At 39.2% G+C, this 20,045-nt stretch overlaps 2 protein-coding genes across 4 annotated transcripts; both read left to right on the top strand.

Moving 5' to 3' along the window:
* The first annotated feature begins 28 nt into the window (after nucleotides 1-28).
* Nucleotides 29-6,686, top strand: LOC121677336 (zinc finger protein 431-like). The gene is made up of 4 exons (XM_042055862.1): nucleotides 29-1,300; nucleotides 1,637-1,715; nucleotides 5,337-5,552; nucleotides 6,538-6,686. Exons 1-4 carry the CDS (start codon nucleotides 137-139, stop codon nucleotides 6,684-6,686), a joined length of 1,608 nt encoding a protein of 535 aa, XP_041911796.1. The 5' UTR covers nucleotides 29-136.
* A 2,471-nt stretch (nucleotides 6,687-9,157) lies between these two features.
* On the top strand, nucleotides 9,158-17,806 carry LOC119824636 (zinc finger protein 431-like). Of its 3 annotated transcripts, XM_038344936.1 has the most exons (4): nucleotides 9,158-10,355; nucleotides 14,861-14,987; nucleotides 15,171-15,231; nucleotides 16,614-17,806. In XM_038344936.1, the coding sequence occupies exons 3-4, from the start codon at nucleotides 15,225-15,227 to the stop codon at nucleotides 17,675-17,677; spliced, it is 1,071 nt and encodes a 356-aa protein (XP_038200864.1). In that variant the 5' UTR covers nucleotides 9,158-10,355; nucleotides 14,861-14,987; nucleotides 15,171-15,224; the 3' UTR covers nucleotides 17,678-17,806. The 3 variants fall into 3 exon arrangements, with proteins under 3 accessions (XP_038200864.1, XP_038200862.1, XP_038200863.1); XM_038344934.1 differs by lacking the exon at nucleotides 9,158-10,355 and having other exon boundaries at nucleotides 12,527-14,987; nucleotides 16,387-17,806; XM_038344935.1 differs by lacking the exon at nucleotides 9,158-10,355 and having other exon boundaries at nucleotides 12,527-14,987; nucleotides 16,465-17,806.
* The last annotated feature ends 2,239 nt before the right edge of the window (nucleotides 17,807-20,045 follow it).

Here is a 20,045-nt window from a genome sequence, read left to right on the forward strand (position 1 = left end):
CTATGAAGAAAATGAGTGTGGTAAAGCATTTTCACATCATGGTCATCTTCAACTGCATAAAAGATCATACACTGGAGAGAAACCCTATGAATGTAATCAATGTTGTAAAACCTTTGCAAGTCACCGTACTCTTCAAATGCATAAAAGAACACATACCAGAGAGAAGCCATATGAATGCAATCAGTGTGGTAAAGCCTTTGCAATTCCCAGTACTTTTCAAATGCATAAAAGCACACATACCGGAGAGAAGCCCTATGAATGTAATCAGTGTGGTAAAGTCTTTGCATTTCCCAGTATTCTTCAAAGTCATAAAAGAGTACATACTGGAGAGAAGCCCTATGAATGTACTCAGTGTGGTAAAGCCTTTGTGTGTCAGAGTAAACTCCAAATGCATGAAAGAACTCATACTGGGGAGAAACCCTATGAATGTAATCAGTGTGGTAAAGCCTTTGCATGTCTCACTACTCTCCGAAAGCATAAAACAACCCATACTGGAGAGAAACCCTATGAATGTAATCAGTGTGGTAAAGCCTTTGCAAGCCACATTTATCTTCAAAAGCATAAAAAAAACCATACTGGAGAGAAACCCTATAAATGCAATCAGTGTGGTAAAGCCTTTGTGTGTCACAGTAATCTCCAAATACATGAAAGAACACATACTGGAGAGAAACCCTATGAATGTAATCAATGTGGTAAAGCCTTCGCAAGCCACATTTATCTTCAAAAGCATAAAAAAACCCATACTGGAGAGAAACCCTATAAATGTAATCAGTGTGGTAAAGATTTCACACAGCACAGTCATCTTCAAACCCATGAAAGAACCCATACTGGAGAGAAACCCTATACATGCAATCAGTGTGGTAAAGCCTTTGCTTGGCAAGGCCAACTTCAAATTCATGAAAGAACCCATACTGGAGAGAAACCCTATGAATGTAATCAGTGTGGTAAAGCCTTCACTCGGCAACTCCATCTTCAAACTCATGAAAGAATCCATACTGGAGAAAAACCCTATGAATGTAGCCAGTGTGGTAAAGCCTTTGTGTGCAAGAGTTATCTTCAAAAACATGAAATAACGCATACTGGAGAAAAACCCTATGAATGTAATCAATGTGGTAAAGCCTTTGCAAGGCACATTTATCTTCAAAATCATAAAAGAACCCATACTGGAGAGAAACCCTATAAATGTAATCAGTGTGGTAAAGATTTCACACAGCATGGTCATCTTCGAACTCATGAAAGAACCCATACTGGAGAGAAACCCTATGAATGTAAGCAGTGTGGTAAAGCCTTTGCACAGCACATTCAACTACAAAGACATGAAAGAAGCCATGCTGGAGTTAATACCCTATGAATCTAATAGGTGTGGTAAAACCTTTGTATGTCACAGTAGTCTCCAAACACATGAAAGAACACATACTGCAGAGAAACCCTATGAATATAATCAATGTGGTAAAGCCTTTGCATGTATAGGGATCTCTAAAAACATAATAGAACCCATACTGAAGAGAAACATTACATATGTAATTAGTGTGCTAAAGCCTTTGCTTATCATAGTCATCTTTAAAGACATGAACTAACACATGCTGGAGATAAACTCTATGAATGTAATGAGTATGGTAAAACCTTTGCACTTCACAGGACTCTTCAAATTCATAAAACATCACACAGTGGAGATAAACTCTATAAATGTAATCACTGTGGCAAAGCATTTGCATGTATGAATAATCTAAATCATGAGAAAAATCATACTGCAGAGAAACCCTATAAATGTATTCAGTGTGATAAAGTTTTGTACTTTATATAGGAGTAAAACTTTTTGTGTGCAACAATCGGTTAAAATCTTTGTCCATTACAATAGACATTGATTACCTGAAAAAGATACTCAGGACTTCTTCTTATAAAGTATTTGGTAAGATCTTTAGCCAAAACACTTACAATCAGCTACACAATGTTTTGGGGTTTCGTTCTGTATGCTGTGAATGTATTTTGTTACCATTGTTTAATAAAGAAGCTGATTTGGTCCTATGGCAGGGCAGAATAGAGCAAGGCAGAAATTCCAAGCAGAGATAGAGGATAAAAGACAGTGGAGTCAGACTCCATGTATCTGCTGAAGGAGACAGATGCCCTGGAACCTTATTGGTAAATCACAAGTCTTGTGATAAAATACAAAATAATAGGAATGGGGTAATACCAAGAAACTGGCCAGACAGCAATGAACAAGAATTTTCTGCCTACAACACAAGACTATCTCTTCTGTAGAAATAAATTTGACAGTGTTAACAATCTTTTCAAGCATTACGATGTCTTTTTGTATACTGCTTGTACTCACAAACTCAAGGTTAAATGAATTTATGAAGCCCTATGTGTAGGGTAAATGAGCCAGCCAAAGAAACGCATCTTGACCCTGATACCAGAGTTGGTGAAATATATAATTTTGATCCTGAAACTGGAGCCAAAGTAATAAATCCAGACTCTAAAATCAAGACAAAGAAACACACTTTGTTCCTGAATCCAGAGCCAATAAAAGAAACACCTGACCCTGAAACCAGACTCAAAAGTGTATAAGGGGCCAGTGAAAGAACAGACTTTGGCCCTGAAACAAGGGCCAAAAAAGCACTCTTGGGCTAGAAAGGCCACAACAAGACAAGGCTATGACTGCTTTACTGAGGACACTCAGACATTTTATTTATCAAATGTAGAAGATAATGGCAATTTCTAGGAACAATACACTTGTAGCTTCCACGATGATGTGGAATTCCCCTCTGTAAGCTGTGAATATGTTTTATTCCCTTTGGTTAATACAAAAAAAACTGCTTTGGGCCTATGGTAGCACATAATAGAACAAGGTGGGAATTTGAAGCAGAAAAAAAGAGAAAAGAAGACAGAGTCAGGGACATGACATGTAGCCACTGAAGGAGACAGGTGCTGGATGGAACCTTACTGGCAGGCCACAGCCATGTGGCAATACAGATTGATGAAAATGGCTTAATTTAAGATGTGAAAATTACTGAATAAGCCTAAGCTATTGGGTATGCAGTCTTATATTTAATACAATTTCTGTATAATTATTACAACTCTGGGCATTTGGGAAATGAATGAGCAATCCTGTCTATACCAGGAGATAATGAAATTTACAAGCTATACAGCATACACAAGATTAATGTCTAAGTTCAATTGTCCTGTTAAGCATTCATGGTTCCTTGACTACTAAGGGATCATACAAAGAAGCATGAATCAGCCTGAATACTGTTTCTTGACCAATGTTATCCAGCTACGTATGATTGTATGTGCATAGAAATTAAATAAAGACTTCACACTTTTCACAAAATTATCTCAAAGTGACCCTTAAACTGTTGTTTCTGACCCTCCAGGTACTGGTATTTCTTCCAGAGAGACCCCATGCTCTAGATCCCTCTCTGAAAAAAGAGATGATCTACTGATGTGGTTCTGCAGCCCCTTAGACCTCCTTGTGTTTTCAAGTAAACCCAGACCCACTGATGCCCAATCCCAAAACAATATAGAATAATTTCTGCTACCTGTCACATGGATTATAGCACAAGATATAGATTCTGCTCTATCTACCTGCCCAACACCATATACACCTAAGAAACCTCTGCAGCTCAGAAACTCCCTTTGACCCCTGGAACTAAACATCACTGAATCACACCATTGCAGCTGATGGTAGCAGGTAGTCAGAAACATTTTAGTCATGCATTGCTAAATCAACATCACTGTAGTTCTACCAGTTTATAAACTACTTGAAACATTTATAAGACAAACTTGAGAGTAGACTGCAATATTCAGAACTTCTAGAAACCAGATTATCAGTTTTCAAATCTGTCTTCCGACTGTACACTAAAAGCATGACACTGTGTGTACACTGAACAGTGAGATTACAATCATAATATGCTACCATGCCAGGGCTGCAGAGGCTCCCTCTCCCCAGGAAATCCATACACAGGGAGGCTCAGAGGACAAGGAGCATGGCCCAGATCATTACATAGAGCAATAGAACCACAGCCTGGCAAATGGTACATCCAAATCCCAGCAGAAATGATGGATCAATAGACCTTCTCTGAACACTCACTATGGCAGAGCTTGTGGTCTTCCTTACAACTCATTACAACAAAAGTAGAGAAGAATCCTGAAGAATTTGCCAGCTACCTGCCACTATTATTCCTGCTTGCTAAGACTTTCCAGAGTCCCTCACTGGCTAAGGTCACCCTGCTGGGCCTCAGAATATTATCAGTTCCCCTAATGGGTGACCAGAGACCAAATGACTCAGACAGCACAGTACTTCCTACTCTGCCCACCCAGCCCAGTAGGCAGGGCTTTAGTCCAGAAAGTTTGTAGTTTAGTACACATTCTTCCACTTTCCTAGAGCATACCCTGTTCCTCATCCAAAGCACATTCCATTACACACTCAATATGCAGTGCAGCCAACCCATCACCTCATACCTGGGAAATCCTGCAGCCAAACACAAGTCACAATGACAACTATTGTTAAAGAAAAACAGGGCATGAACTAGAAGATATAAAGGGGTCATGGTAAGGCTTGGGCACAGGAAAGAGAATGTGGATATGATATAGTTATAATGTCAAAAAATTATTTTAAAAAGTTGAAACAGGGTTTATGGCCATGTGCTTCAGAAACAAGGGATTTATATTAGAGCACATCAAAGATTTCTCAAAACTTTTTTATCTCAGGGTGTATATATAAAACCAGTAAAATAACAGTCCTGTCAGGTAGGGCCACATTTTACTCAGATCTATTTTTGTTGAACTATTGGAACTATAGCAATTTGGTTTAATGATAAGTTCGGTTCTTTATACAGATTCTTGATTGCTTGGTCTGTGGACATCAAGAAATGACAATCAGGACATTGGTAGGGCACCTAAAATTGATTACCTGGTTCTACATTGATAATCTCAACTACTGTTGAAGTAGGAAAATTCTCAGTCACTGTCCTTTCTCTCCCTTCTGCACTGTGAATCTACCAGCTTCAAGCTTGACCTATGTACTCACCCTCTTCATCGATAATCATAACTGAAAGTCAGAGAGACTGGAGGTCACTCATCATCTGGTTTATTTTTCCTTCCCAATGACGAGTCAAAGCCCAGGCCTGAAGAAGTTGAAGGACTATCTATCCAGCACTGGGCAGCAGAGACAGGAATAGGTTTTCAAAGCAATTCTCAACTACATAGTGTGAGGCAACAATATTACAAGCTCATAGTCTCCCTGACTTCACCAACCTCAGAGGCCAAGGGCCACTACCCAAGTCACCACGAAGAACAATAGAATCTGTCTGGCTCATGGTTCACCCCTGTCCAAGCAGCTCTGACAGCTCAGCCAACCTGCTCTTCCTTGTCTGGAGACAGTTGCTCCTACATTCACCATGGCATAGCTTGGGGTCCTCCTTACAGCTCCATTCAGCAGAACAAGAGAATCCTGGAAAGAACCTGTAAACTACCTCTGGTGCTCCTAATTGCCAACCACAGTCCCTCTAGGACCACCCAGCTGGGCTTTAAGACATTAGCAGTTACCCTACTGGGTGAGCTGAGATAGAAAGTCTCAGAAAGCAAACATTCTCCAGGTTTGTCCTTCCACACTATAGTCAGACAAGACCCTAATCTGGGAAATTTGTAGTTTAATAAAATCTTCCATTTTCCCAGAGCACTTCCTGTTCCTCCTCCAAGACACTGGGTCCTGTGTGTGGTCTGTGGACCCATCAAATGGCCAGACAGGACATTTATGGAACATCTAAAATTGATCACCTCACTACTCACAGCTAATGTCAACTATGGTCACAGCAGAAAACCTTTAACCCTCCTTCTTGCCCATTGTCTATTGTGACTACACTGGCTTTACAGTTGGTCAGTGAACTCAATTCTTACAGGGTCACACTTCACATGTAAATTCACAATAAAATCTACAGAAACTAGAGGATACTCATTCACTGATCTATTTCTCCTTCACAGAGACCAGTCAAGGTCCAGCCTGGAAGGCATTGCAGGACTGTCTTTCCAGCACTTGGTAGCAGAGGCAGGATTAGGTGTTCACAGCAATTCTCAGTTACATAGTATGATGCAAACCTGAGCTACAGGAGACATTAATCTAAACCAGTTGTTCTCAATCTTCCTAGTGCTGTGACTCTTTAATACAGTTACTCATGATATAGTGATGTTCCCACCTATAAAATTATTTTAATGCTACTTCATAACTATATTTTTGCTACAGTTATGAATGATAATATAAATATCTGTATTTTCTGGTTGTCTTAGGCAAGTCCTGTGATAGGTTCATTTGATCACCCAAAAGGAATCATGGCCCACCAGGTTGAGAATCACTGCTTAAACAGATATAAATAAATAGGTGAATAAATAAACAGCACTTAAAAATAGAATGAAATTCAAAAACTGGGAAACATGGGATAATAGAAACAAATTATAGCAGTAATGTCATTGAAGAAAATGAAATCTCAAAAATGATAACCAATAATTGACTTCTTAAAATAATAAAAATAATTGAACACTCAGTGATACTGACTTTGACACAGAGTAAGCACTTCCCTGGTAGGGAGAATGCCATTAATAAGAGAATGCATGACTTTGTCCCATGTAAGATGTTAGCTGCTGAGTGCTGTAAGATGACACATGGTGTTACTGCCAATGGCCTGTGTCGCTAACATCTGAACTGACTTCACTGTGTCAATCAGGATTGAACATATCTGCATGGGAGATTTCACTTATTGGAAACTAAATACTTAGGAGTTCAAGCTCTCCTCCCTAAACTGTACACCCACCAGTGTCTGTCTTCATTCACAAAGAAGGAATTAATGGGGCTGGAGAGTTGGCTCAGAGGTTAAGAGCATTTTGCCTGCTCTTCCAAAGGTTCTGAGGTCAATTCCCAGCAACCACATGGTGGCTCACAACCATCTGTTTTGAGGTCCGGTGCCCCCTTCTGGCCTGCAGGTATGCAGACAGAATATTGTATACATAATAAAATAAGTATTAAAAAAGAAGGAATTAATGTATGATGGGGATTACACATTAAGTCACACACTGTGCCCCATCACTGTGTCCTTCTTTGTAATGGACACCCCTGCAGCCCATGAATTTTAATAGCCTTAAACTTAAGATCTAAGATCTAGCTATTGTCCAGTGTGTTTACCCCCTTCAGTGTACACAGTACATCATCCTACTCTTCTGGTCTGAAGGGAGAAGTCATGCTCCACATGTAAATCCTTTTATTGTTACTTCAATGGACAGTTCCACTGTATGACTCAAACTGGTAATTTTAGAGCTTGGTGGTACAGCATATTTGTAATCTAAGAATGTATGAAGGTTAGCCAAGAAGGTAGCAAGGGCAATGCCCTGTGGGGCTGCAGACAGGATCAAGTCCACCTCAAACAGCACAGGGACACTGAGTCACAAATGTTTTCCTATGAGCTGAAAAATACAGCTGTTCTAGAATTGTTATACTCTCCTGGTACACAAGGTTGTGACCCTGTCATGGCCCCTGAGTATCAGGTCAGAGGCCTTTGATGGAGAAGTGGGTTTAAAGGCTGGTTGTAAATCATGGTTGTCTCATTTGTTATATGAATGTACCTTTTTTTTTTACATTTTCTTATTTATTTATTTTTTATTTTTATTTTATTATTATTAAAAAATTTTCCGCCTTTTCCCCGCCTCCCATATCCTTCCCCCTATCCCCACTCCCCTCCCCCTCCCTCTCCAGTCCAAAGAGCAGTCAGGGTTCCCTTCCCTGTGGGAAGTCCAAGGTCCGCCCCCCTCTATCCAGGTCTAGGAAGGTGAGCATTTAAACAGGCTAGGCTCCCACAAAGCAGTAGGATCAAAACCCAATGCCGTTGTCCTTGGCTTCTCAGCAGACCTCATTGTCCTCCATGTTCAGAGAGTCCGGTTTTATCCCATGCTTTTTCAGCCCCAGTCCAGCTGACCTTGGTGAGCTCCCATTAGATCAGCCCCACCGTCTCAGTGGGTGGGTGCACCCCTCGTGGTCCTGACTTTCTTGCTCATATTGTCCCTCCTTATGCTCCTCATTTGGACCTTGGAAGCTCAGTCAGGTGCTCCAATGTGGGTCTCTGTCTCTATTTCCATCCATCGCGAGATGAAGGCTCTATGGTGATATGCAAGATATTCATCAGTATGGCTATAGGATAGGGCCATTTCAGGCTCCCTCTCCTCAGCTGCCCAAGGAACTAGCTGGGTACATCTTCCTGGACATCTTGCCAACCCGGGAAATCTGGGACACATTAAAAATACCAAACCTAAGAATAATAGGTGTAGAAGAAGGAGAAGAATTACAACTCAAAGGCCCAGAAAATATATTCAACAAAATTATAGAAGAAAACTTTCCCAACATAAAGAAGGATATTCCTATGAAGGTTCAAGAAGCATACAGAACACCAAATAGACTGAATCAAAAAAAAAAAAAACCATCCCCTCACCATATAATAATCAAAACACAAAACAAACAGAATAAAGAAAGAATATTAAGAGCTGCAAAGGAAAAAGGTCAAGTAACTTATAAAGGTAAACCTATCAGACTTACACCAGACTTCTCTATGGAAACCATGAAAGCCAGAGGTCCTGGATAGAGATACTGCAGAAACTAAGAGACCATGGATGCAAGCACAGACTACTATACCCAGCCAAGCTATCGTTCACTATCAATGGAGAAAACAAAATATTCCAGGACAAAAACAAATTTAAATAATACGTAGCCACAAATCCAGCCTTACAGAAAGTATTAGAAGGAAAATCACAACCCAAGGAATCCAACATTGCCAACAATGCTTACAATAACTCAGACATCTAGCGACCCTTCACCAGCACAACTCAAAGAAGGGAAACACACTCTACTAACGAAAAAAGAAATAACTGGAGTCAATAACCACTGGTCATTAATATCACTTAATATCAATGGGCTCAATTCACCTATAAAAAGGCACAGGCTGAGATTGGATACGAAAACAAGATCCAACATTCTGCTGTTTACAAGAAACACACCTCAACCACAAAGGCAGACGTCTACTCAGAGTAAAGGGTTGGGAAAAGGTTTTTCAGGCAAATGGACCTAAGAAACAAACGGGTGTGGCCATACTAATTTCTAACAAAATTGACTTCAAACTAAAATCAATCAGAAGAGATGGAGATGGACATTTTATACTCATAACAGGAAAAATTCATCAGGATGAAGTCTCAATCCTGAATATCAATGCCCCTAATATAAAAGCACCCACTTATGTAAAAGCAACACTAGGCAGACATCAAATCACACACACTAATAGTAGGAGACTTCAACACACCTCTCTCACCAATGGACAGGTCAATCAGACAGAAACCTAACAGAGAAGTAAGAGAATTAATGGGACACTATGAAAGCAGTGCTAAGAGGAAAGTTCATAGCACTAAGTGACCACTTAAAGAAAATGGAGAAAGCACACATTGGAGACTTAACAGCACACCTGAATGCTCTAGAAAAAAAATGAATGTACCTTAATGGCTGATTAATCCTGGTGAACAAACATTTGCAACTCATGATAGTAACCTCTAACAGGCATAGTGTGCATGCTACTCATCTTTGGATATTTGGGATGCAGCCCTCCCTCACTTCAATTCTACTTTGTATGACTTTAATGTCTCCTAAGAACCAGTAAATCCTATTATCAACGATACTCATCTACATCAGAGTTTGGTAGTGGAGCGCTACTCTACACAGGAGAAACCGTTTACAAGCCGCACGAAGTTAACTACAGATGGATCCCAAACCTAAATGTTCTAAGTGCAGAACTTATGAACACCCAGGAGAGACCAGGAGTCTCCGCGTTTGGAGAATGTAGGGCTCACTCTCCACATGCGACAATATAAGCACGGCAGACACCACCATCTGTGGCTCCCGACGCTCTGCTCTATGCAGACACAGCCCGGGCAGTGAAGGGATTCAGAGGCTGCCAGCAGAGAGCTGCAAGGTTAGGACTACTGAGGAAAGAAGAAGCTAAACTCTGTGTCTGTCTGCTGGCTCCCACCCACCACACCGGTCGTGATGAGCCTCAGCAGCCACTCCACCCAATTTAGGAACAGCGCCAAGCCCGGCTACTCCTCCCATCTGTGGCGAGCAACCCCTCACTCACCATGGTGCAGCCGCCAAGCTGACACACTCTCTGCTCACAAGAAAGCCCAAGCCGCAGTGCCTGAGAGAGCTGAAATGGAGGAATGGAAGTCTGGCTCCCAGAAGAGCCCTCCCATCTGTCTGGTGCGTCTGTTGGAGGATCTGATTGGCTGGTGAGGTCTGAGTGATGGGACCAGGTTTGCAGAAGTGACTCAGCACCCAGGTACAGTGCTAGCTTCCAATCTAAAGACAGACCTGTCCCAGATTGGCTGGAAATTTATGCCAAATTCAACAGCAAGTCTCTTGCTAATGTAAATCAATGGGTTCGGTTTTAAAAGGAAGTATACAATTTCAGAAAATTAACTAAAATTAAACTAAATAACCTGGCATTTAAAAAAAGAAATGAACTGGTCAGTGGAGACACAAGGCTATAACCCCAAAACTCCACAAAGAAGGCAGGCAGGTCTCTGTGTGTTCAAGGCCAGGCAGCTAGCAATGCTACACAGAGAAACCCTGTCTTGGGAAAAAAAAAAAAAAAAAAAAACGAAAAAAATTTTGAGAAGCTGCGTTTGAGCTTCTGCTGGTGAGTATTTATTTATCTGACATATGTGGGTTGTGGGGAAGGGATTTCTAAAAGAAATGGTCTGTGGCCTGAAGAGGCTACAGGATCTGAGAATGAATTCCAGTGGCTGCCAGAAGAAGTGAACTGGGGTGTGGCTTCAGGTCCCTGGAGGAGGAGTGTAGCTAGCACCGACCTTGCCAATAGGTCCCAGTCATATGTTAATTTCAGGGCCTGAAGTCCCTCAAAAGGGAAAGAATGGTGACCCTTGCTTATCTAAATGCCTGACTTTGGGGAAAGGACTTGTGGGAAGCAGGCAGCACTTGAAACTCAGGTTTCTTGTCTTAGTCTTGCCTTCTAGACCTGTTCCCCTCAGAATGCTCCCTCTCAATAGAGAAGAACAGGACATCTTACTCTTTCCCCAGGATAACTTCCTACCTGCCATTCTTGTTCTGTACTGATTCCTAACCCCAACTGAACTCTTCCACTGTAAATAAATAAAGTAAGCAAATATGTGAACAGATGAATGAACGAAAGGATGAACAAACCAACCAACAAACAAACAAAGAAAAAGTTCACAGTTGTTAATTGACTTTTGTTTTCATAATGAAAACTTTTGACATGTGACCTAGAAAGTGTCTGGAGCATAAGTTTATACTCCTCTCTCTCTCTCTCTCTCTCTCTCTCTCTCTCTCTCTCTCTCTCTCACACACACACACACACACACACACACACACACACACACACACACAGAAACACCTGAATAAATTTAAAACTAAACTAAATATATACAATAAAAGGAAGCAAACACCCTTAATATCATCTCGTCACTTAGGAGACAGAGTGAACTCTGTGAACTCTGGAAGTTGGAGAATAGCAAGAGATCCTGCTGCATTTTGTCAAGTTTTTCTCATAAGATTTTCATCTTTTATGATCATGTGAGAGTCTAGCTTTTTTTTGATGTATGGGCACATGTTCCTTCTACTTCTACTGGCTGTACAGCTTTGACAATGGAAGCAGGTTGGATTTCATCAAAGACATTGTCTGCTTTTTTATTTCACCTTTGATTGCTATTAAGTGCCATCTAGTTGGTTCATGGTGTTTCATGAGCACTTTTCTAACTCTTTTGTTTTTTGTGTCTTGTTTTGTTTTTTCAGGCAGGGTTTCTCTATGTAACATCCCTGGAACTTGCTTGCTAAACGAGGCAGTCCTTGAACTCACTGATATCCTCCTGCCTCAGCATCCCAAGTGCTAGGATTACAAGTATTGTGTTACCACTGCTTGCCTTTTCCTAATTCTTTTTTGTTGGTGGTGGTGGTTGAAGAGTCCAAGAATAAGAAAATAAAAATGTAGATTCCAAAAATAAGAATGTAGAAATAAAGAAATATAAAGTTATAAGTCTATGAAAATGAGAACAGACTATCAGCAGCTTTCTCAGCAGATGAAGGATCATTCTTTCACAGTGAGCTATTTTCTCAGATGCTTGGGAAGCATAGGTCATTTTACAACTGGCTGTTTTATTTACAAGGCCAGACCTTCTCCCTACAAATTGAGAGTAGTGTCCTGGCCATCCCTGATGGACTCCGTATATAGTCCATCTTTATGTGGCTTATATATTTTTATTCTATTTCTCTTTAACATTTATTTTACTGTCTTTACTCCTTTAATTTATGACTATCTGTACTCTGTCTCTTTTAAAGACTTCATTTCATTTTTTAATAAACCATTTACTTCTTTTTATAACTGTCTATATTATTTTTCTTCTTTCTCCCAGGCCTATGTACATTTTTAAAACACACTCTGTCTCATTTAGAGGTCTTTTATGTATGAATCTGTCCTATTATGTATCTGTAATTCTTTACTGTTGAGGAGTGCTTCTTAAAATGCTAACCACTTCTTATGAACTTAAGCTGTGCCATTGGTAGGGATAATATGGCCTGCCTGCTTGCTTCACACAGTCCAACATGACAGAGGCACATTTGCTGCCTCTGAGAACCATGTACATTGCCCCATTTCAGGCATACACGGGGTCTAAGTTGCCATTAGCAATCTGCTCACAGACCCCATAGCTGGTTCTCCAGAAAAAGTCAGAATTCATGCTGGCAGCACAGCCCAGAAAGCCGGCATTTCAAAATGGTGCAGCTTTTTTTCTGCTACCTCTAAATCAGGAAAACCTCTCTCAAAAATGCTGCAGCATGTCACCAGGAAGCAAAGCCCATTTGGGGAAATAAATGTGGCTAAACTTCATTTTTTTTAGTGTCTAGAATTCCTTTCCTAGCTCTCTAAGATTTTAAGTGGATTTTAGTTGGTCGCGTGGTCATGTTTCTTATAGGAAACCACTTGTTATTTCCCAGCTGCTTAGCCCAAAAACAATCACACAGAATCTGTATTAATTAAATCACTGCTTAGCTCATTAGCTCTAGCTTCTTATTGGCTAACACTTACATATTAATTTAATCAATTTCTATTAATCTGTGTATTGCCATGTGGCTGTGGCTTATGAGGTAAAGTTCTCAGCATCTGTCTCGAGCGGGGCTACGTGACTTCTCTCTGACTCTGCCTTCTTCCTCCCAGCATTCAGTTTAGTTTTCCAAACCTACCTAAGAGTTGTCCTATATCTCTGTTGTAGGCCCAAAGCAGTTTCTTTATTAACCAGTGATAATCACAGCATACAGAAGGGAATCCCACAATATGAGTTTCTATAGCCTTAACCCATTTCCTCTTCTTTGTGCCTACAGTGTTGTGGTTGAAACTAATCAGTCAGCTTTTTTTCATTTGCTGTCATAACTTCCCCACCATCATAAACTCTATCACTAAATCACATAAGATTTAGTAGAATTCACTGCTATTTGGTGCTAAGGTGGTTTGGTAGCCTACTGTTTATATTTTTGTTTGTTTATTTTTGAAGACAAGGTTTATATCTGTAGCCCTAGCTGTCCTGAAAGTAGTTCTATATACCAGGCTGACTTAAAACTCAGAGAACCTCTGACTCTGACTCCCAAGTGCTGGGATTAAAGGTGGGCCAGAATTCCTGGCTTTTTTGTTTTTATATTATATGATGGTTTTATTCCTATCAAGCATATGCTGTTGTATTGAGATTCACCCATAAATGAATTTTTAAATTTGACAGAAGGTATCAATCATTATGTTTCCCAGGATGGCATATATTCATGACATTAATCCTGCCTGTGCCTTCTGAGTCATTGGATTGCAGGTGCATAATCTTCTTCCTGCCTGCTTGGTTTGTTTTGAATTTTTATTTTAAAAAGCATATTTTACTTGTATGCATGGATATGCACCATGTGAGTACCTGGTCTTTACATTGATCAAAAGATGGTACTAGAAACATTGAACTTGGAATAATGCATAGTTATGATCCTCCATGGAAGTCATTGAGCCCACCTGTATGCAAGACCAAGAGAACTCTTTACTGTTGAACCATGTTTCCTGTTCTGTGTTATTTGTAAACAGCATGTTAATTGTTATTGTTTTCATTTGTCCATTTGTAACTTTAAACACACAGTACCTTTTAGTAAAATCTTATTTATGTTGCAGTTAAAATTGGGGCACTTCAGGTTTCTGGTAGATGAATAAAGAGTTGAAGTGAATGCATAACTGTTTGTGGAAAATTTCAGCAAAAACCTATGAGTTATTTCTAACTTTCATTTTTGATTGATTTTTTTTCATATGAAACAAGTAATTAACATGTGTTTCTGGTTGCCGTAGAAGTGATTTATGGACTAGGCTGATATTCAACTCAGAAGCAGATAGATAGACATGCCTCTGCCTTCTGAGTACAAGAATTAGAGGAATGATTCAATGCATCCAGCTTTTTCATCTTATTTTTCTTTTTTGTAGTCAGAAATTAATCATTCATACAATTTCTCTTATCTGTACTCTGTGCTGTTGATCTGTTTACATATCTTTCATTGTTGGTTAGTAAGCATTTCTCTTGCAAGGTGATGTCCCATTCAAATAGTTCAGAAATGACTGAAGTGAACCTCTTTCAGTTTGCTTCTAAAGTGACTTGGTGATTAAATTATGATGTCTATGTCATGGAATAAGTATGGGGAGCACCAGAAATATATGACTATACTGTCAAAAAAGTATATATTTATAGTATTGTCAAAATCATACTTTCTGTTGTACGTATGTATGGGATATTTTAGAATGCAGTGACCTATGATGACGTGCATGTTGACTTCACTTGGGAAGAATGGACTTTGCTGAATCCTCCCCAGAAGAGTCTCTACAAAGATGTGATGGTGGAGACCTACAGAAACCTCACTACTATAGGTAAGACTAAATTACCTTTCATGTTTCAAATAAGGGGACAACTGTTCATTGGTTAATGATGCTCCTTTGTAATATGATTGAGAAAGAAGAATGGGTACAGAAATCAGGCATTGCTTCAAATGGTCACTAAATTTTTTACAATTTTTAATATATAACATATATTTTTCTGCCACTATATTTTAGGATACATTTGGGAAGACCATAATATTGAAGAACATTGTCAAAGTTCTAGAAGACATGAAAGGTAATTTCCATGTATAAGCTGATACAAATGTACCTCTGAAGAATTTGTAATATATCTCTATGTTTTAAACCAAAGCACCAATGTAAATAATAACATGCACTATTTACATCTTATTTATTATTTAATAATCATTATTAAATTCTCACAAAATCATATACCTTAATTTCAGATAGGTCAACTGCATTTGCAAGTCATTCTTCTAAGAAAGAAGTCAAGGAAACAATGTCTTAACCTATATTGCCATTTGAATCATAATATAATGAGAGCTATACTGTAAAATTATCAATCCATTTATTTCATATTATAAAAGATATACATGTTGAAAAGGTGATAAGTATATCTGTAAACATCTGTATTACACTAATAGTCCATGGAAAGGGCAGTTTAACACATATACTTATAACAGTGTTAAGTTTAGTGAGGGGGCAGTTAGAGTCACAAATCAGGGGGAAGCTGTTGTGGAAAGGCCTTAATCCAGATACCACAAGTCTATGAGGACAAAAAGTCAAACTGTGAACTCAGTGGGCAAGCCTTATATTTGTTTTTCTTCCTTTACTGAGTATATCATATGTTCCTCTGGATAGAAGCCACATGAGCATAGGGATGTAAGGAACTATAACATACCTCTCTCTCAGAGCAAATAGAAGATATGTAACAGTCCCCATGTTGAATATACTTGTTGAATTTGATGTACAAGTATACAAGTAATTGTTTTCCTAGTCTCATTGTTTATATATCAACAAGCTCACATTTCAGAAAAACACCATGAGTACTAGGGCTGTGTAAAAACTTCTGTTTGTCCTAGTTCACTTAACAAATGTAGTATCACTCACAGGATAAGAAATGTTACGAATGCAATAAGAGTGGTAATGCTCTGAGTTATTTCAGTTCTCTTCAAATACATGAAAATTCTCATCCAGAAAAGAAGATTCTGTAAATGTAGCCATGAAATAAAGGCTGTTATCAGTTATCCTCAAAGATGAAAAGCAAGCCTTAATGAAGGGGAAAAACAAAATTGTAAACATGGTGATAAAACCTTAACATATTATTCTTCTTTACAATAGGACTAAATTGTAAAATTAATTTTTACAGATAAAAATATTCAACAATGTATTAAATGTAGTAATGCTTTCACATGTACCATTATCATTGTAGGTATGAAAATAGTCAAACTAGAGAGAAAACTTCTGTATATACTCAATGTGTTAAAGCCTTTGCATGTCATCTTCACAGGCATGAAAAAACACATACTAGATTGCAACCCTATGAAGAAAATGAGTGTGGTAAAGCCTTTTCATATCACAGTCATCTTCAACTGCATAAAAGATCATACACTGGAGAGAAACCCTATGAATGTAATCAATGTTGTAAAACCTTTGCAGGTCACCGTACTCTTCAAATACATAAAAGAACACATACCGGAGAGAAGCCACATAAATGCAATCAGTGTGGTAAAGCCTTTGCACTTCCCAGTACTTTTCAAATGCATAAAAGAACACACACTGGAGATAAGCCCTATGAATGTAATCAGTGTGGTAAAGCCTATGCATTTCCCAGTATTCTTCAAAAACATAAAAGGATACATACTGGAGAGAAGCCCTATAAATGTAATCAGTGTGCTAAAGCCTTTGTGTGTCAGAGTAATCTCCAAATGCATGAAAGAACCCATACTGGAGAGAAACCCTATGAATGCAATCAGTGTGGTAAAGCCTTCGCACGGCACATTTATCTACAAAATCATGAACGAACCCATACTGGAGAGAAACCCTATGAATGTAATCAGTGTGGTAAAGCCTTCGCACGGCAAGGCCATCTTCAAACTCATGAAAGGACCCATACTGGGGAGAAACCCTATGAATGTAATCAGTGTGGTAAAGCCTTTTCATGTCCCAGTACTCTCCAAAAGCATAAAAGAACCCATACTGGAGAGAAACCCTATGAATGTAATCAGTGTGGTAAAGCCTTTGCACAGCACATTCATCTACAAAGTCATGAAAGAACCCATACTGGAGAGAAACCCTATGAATGTAATCAGTGTGGTAAAGCCTTTGTGTGTAACAGTTATCTCCGAATGCATGAAAGAACGCATACTGGAGAGAAACCTTATGAATGTAATCAGTGTGGCAAAACCTTTGTATGTCACAGTAGTCTCCAAACACATGAAAAAACCCATACTGGAGAGAAACCTTATAAATGTAATCAGTGTGGTAAAGCCTTCGCACGGCAAAGCCATCTTCAAACTCATGAAAGAACACATACTGGAGAGAAACCCTATGAATGTAATCAGTGTGGTAAAGCCTTTGCATATCCAAGTAGTCTCCAAAAACATAAAAGAACCCATACTGGGGAGAAACCCTATGAATGTAATCAGTGTGGTAATGCCTTTGCACAGTACTGTCATTTACAAAGTCATGAAAGAAGCCATGCTGGAGTTAATACCCTATGAATGTAATAGATGTGGTAAAGCCTTTGTATGCCACAGTAGTCTCCAAACACATGAAAGAACACATACCGCAGAGAAACCCTATGAATATAATCAATGTGGTAAACCTTTGCATGTATAGGGATCTCTAAAAACATAATAGAGCCCATACTGGAGAGAAACATTACGTATGTAATTAGTGTGCTAAAGGCTTTGTTTATCATAGTCATCTTTAAAGACATGAACTAACACATGCTGGAGATAAACTCTATGAATGTAATGAGTGTAGTAAAGCCTTTGCACTTCACAGGACTCTTCAAATTCATAAAAGATCACACAGTGGAGATAAACTCTATAAACGTAATCAGTGTGGTAAAACATTTGCATGTATGAATAATCTAAATTATGAGAAAAATCATAGTGCAGAGAAACCCTATAAATGTATTCAGTGTGATAAAGTTTTGTACTTTATATAGGAGTAAAACTTTGTGTGCAATAATCGGTTAAAATCTTTGTATAGTACAATAGGCATGAAAGGTTTCCCTTCTGTATGCTGTGAATGTATTTTGTTACCATTGTTTAACAAATAAGCTGATTTGGGCCCATGGCAGGGCAGAATAGAGCAAGGCATAAATTCCAAGCAGAGATAGAGGAGAAAAGACAGTAGAGTCAGATTCCATGTATCTGCTGAAGGAGACAGATGCCCTGGAACCTTACTGGTAAATCACAAGTCTTGTGATAAAATACAAAATAATAGGAATGGGTAATGACAAGAATCCTGAGCTAATATGCCAAGCAGTGTTAGTTAATATAGTTTCTATGTGATTTTTTTCGGGTCTGGGAAGCCATCAATGAACAAGAATCTTCTGCCTACAACACAAGACTATTTCTTCTGTAGAAATAAATTTGACAGTGTTAACAATCTTTTCAAGCATTATGATGTCTTTTTTATACTGCTTTTACTTACAAATTCATGGTTAAATGAATTCATGAATTTATGAAGCCCTATGTGTAGGGTAAATGGGCCAGCCAAAGAAACACATTCTCACCCTTAAACCAGAGCCAGTGAAATATATAGTTTTGGAGCCAAAGTAATACATCCTGACTCTAAAACCAAGACAAAGAAACACACTTTGTTCCTGAATCCAGAGTCAATAAAAGAAACACCTGACCCTGAAACCAGACTCAAAAGGTTATAAGGGGCCAGTGAAAGAACACACTTTGGCCCCGAAAGAAGAGCCAAAGAAACACCCTACCCTTGACCACCTGAGCATAAAACCAGCTAATCCCTAAGATCCAGATCTATCAACACCTGATCATGAAATCCAGCCAATCTCTGCATTGTTCAAAATCAGGGATTTACATCTAAACAATTCTCACCCTGAGAATCTTCTCCCTGGGAAAACTCTGCCTCTACGATTTCCTATATAAGTTCTGTACATGTTCAGTTGGCATCTGCCTATTTCTGCCCTGTCAGAGGCAGACCTTCTCCTGGATTCTTCCCTTCCAAATAAATTTTGTGAATGAGTTTTGAGTGAAGACCTTTGACTGAAGTGATCAGAAACTTTGTAGTGTATTTGAACAGAGAAGCTTTGGTCACCTCTGCTGGCAAACCCCCTTAAAGGAGCAGAGCAGAAATAGCAACTCTTCACCAGAGACTGCAACATTTCTAGAACAGTTTCCCATCAACTCCAGTGAAGCAGAGAAATATTAAATTGGGCTGAAGCTGAGAAAAAAAAATTGACATCTCTGTTAGGAAACTCCCTAGTCGGGTGGAACAGAGAAGCACTGGACACCTCTGTTAGGAAACTCCCTTAGGGAAGTGGAGCAGAACAGCAATGGACGTTTCTGCTTTGAAGCTGTCTTAGCAGAATGAAGCAAGGCCCAGCTGTGATGTCTCTATTTTGAAGTGGAGCAGCATTGCAACATCCTTTAGGGGAACATCTCCCACTAGAACACACCTCGGGTGTAGCCAGACTTCCCAATAGTCAGTGTATGTCAGGGACCATCTTTGACAAGTATACCACTTACCTGGGTAGGGGAATGGGGATTAGAAAAATAAGGAAAGAGAATGAAGACACAAGTGAAAATAATAAAACAGAAGCATAGGATAGTACCAGAAGCGAGTTCCTGTGAAGTCAGTAAATCTGCCTATATTTAAGTTTTCATATAGTTTCTTTAAAGATTTCTTTATTGTGTATACAATAGTCTGCCTACATGCATGCCTGCAGGCCAGAATGAGACACCAGATCTCATTACAGATGGTTGTAAGCCACCATGTGGTTGCTGAGAATTTAACTCAGGACCTTTAGGCGAGCAGGCAGTCTCTTAAGTGCTGAACCATCTAGCCCAATTTTTCATATACTTATATACCCCAATACCACAGGGGGAA

The sequence above is a fragment of the Arvicola amphibius genome, chromosome 10, assembly GCF_903992535.2.
Source record: "Arvicola amphibius chromosome 10, mArvAmp1.2, whole genome shotgun sequence".
NCBI lineage: Eukaryota > Metazoa > Chordata > Mammalia > Rodentia > Cricetidae > Arvicola > Arvicola amphibius.

Bases quoted from the DNA above. Each gene is read 5' to 3' on its own strand.
- LOC121677336 (XM_042055862.1), top strand. From the start codon at position 137: ATGCATAAAAGAACACATACCAGAGAGAAGCCATATGAATGCAATCAG. The intron at 1,716-5,336 runs GTATGAATAATC...CTGTCCAAGCAG, and splicing joins CTGTGGCAAAGCATTTGCAT to CTCTGACAGCTCAGCCAACC. The intron at 5,553-6,537 runs GTGAGCTGAGAT...TTGAACACTCAG, and splicing joins ATTAGCAGTTACCCTACTGG to TGATACTGACTTTGACACAG.
- LOC119824636 (XM_038344934.1), top strand. From the start codon at position 14,954: ATGGTGGAGACCTACAGAAACCTCACTACTATAG. The intron at 14,988-15,170 runs GTAAGACTAAAT...ACTATATTTTAG, and splicing joins CAGAAACCTCACTACTATAG to GATACATTTGGGAAGACCAT. The intron at 15,232-16,386 runs GTAATTTCCATG...TTATCATTGTAG, and splicing joins AGTTCTAGAAGACATGAAAG to GTATGAAAATAGTCAAACTA.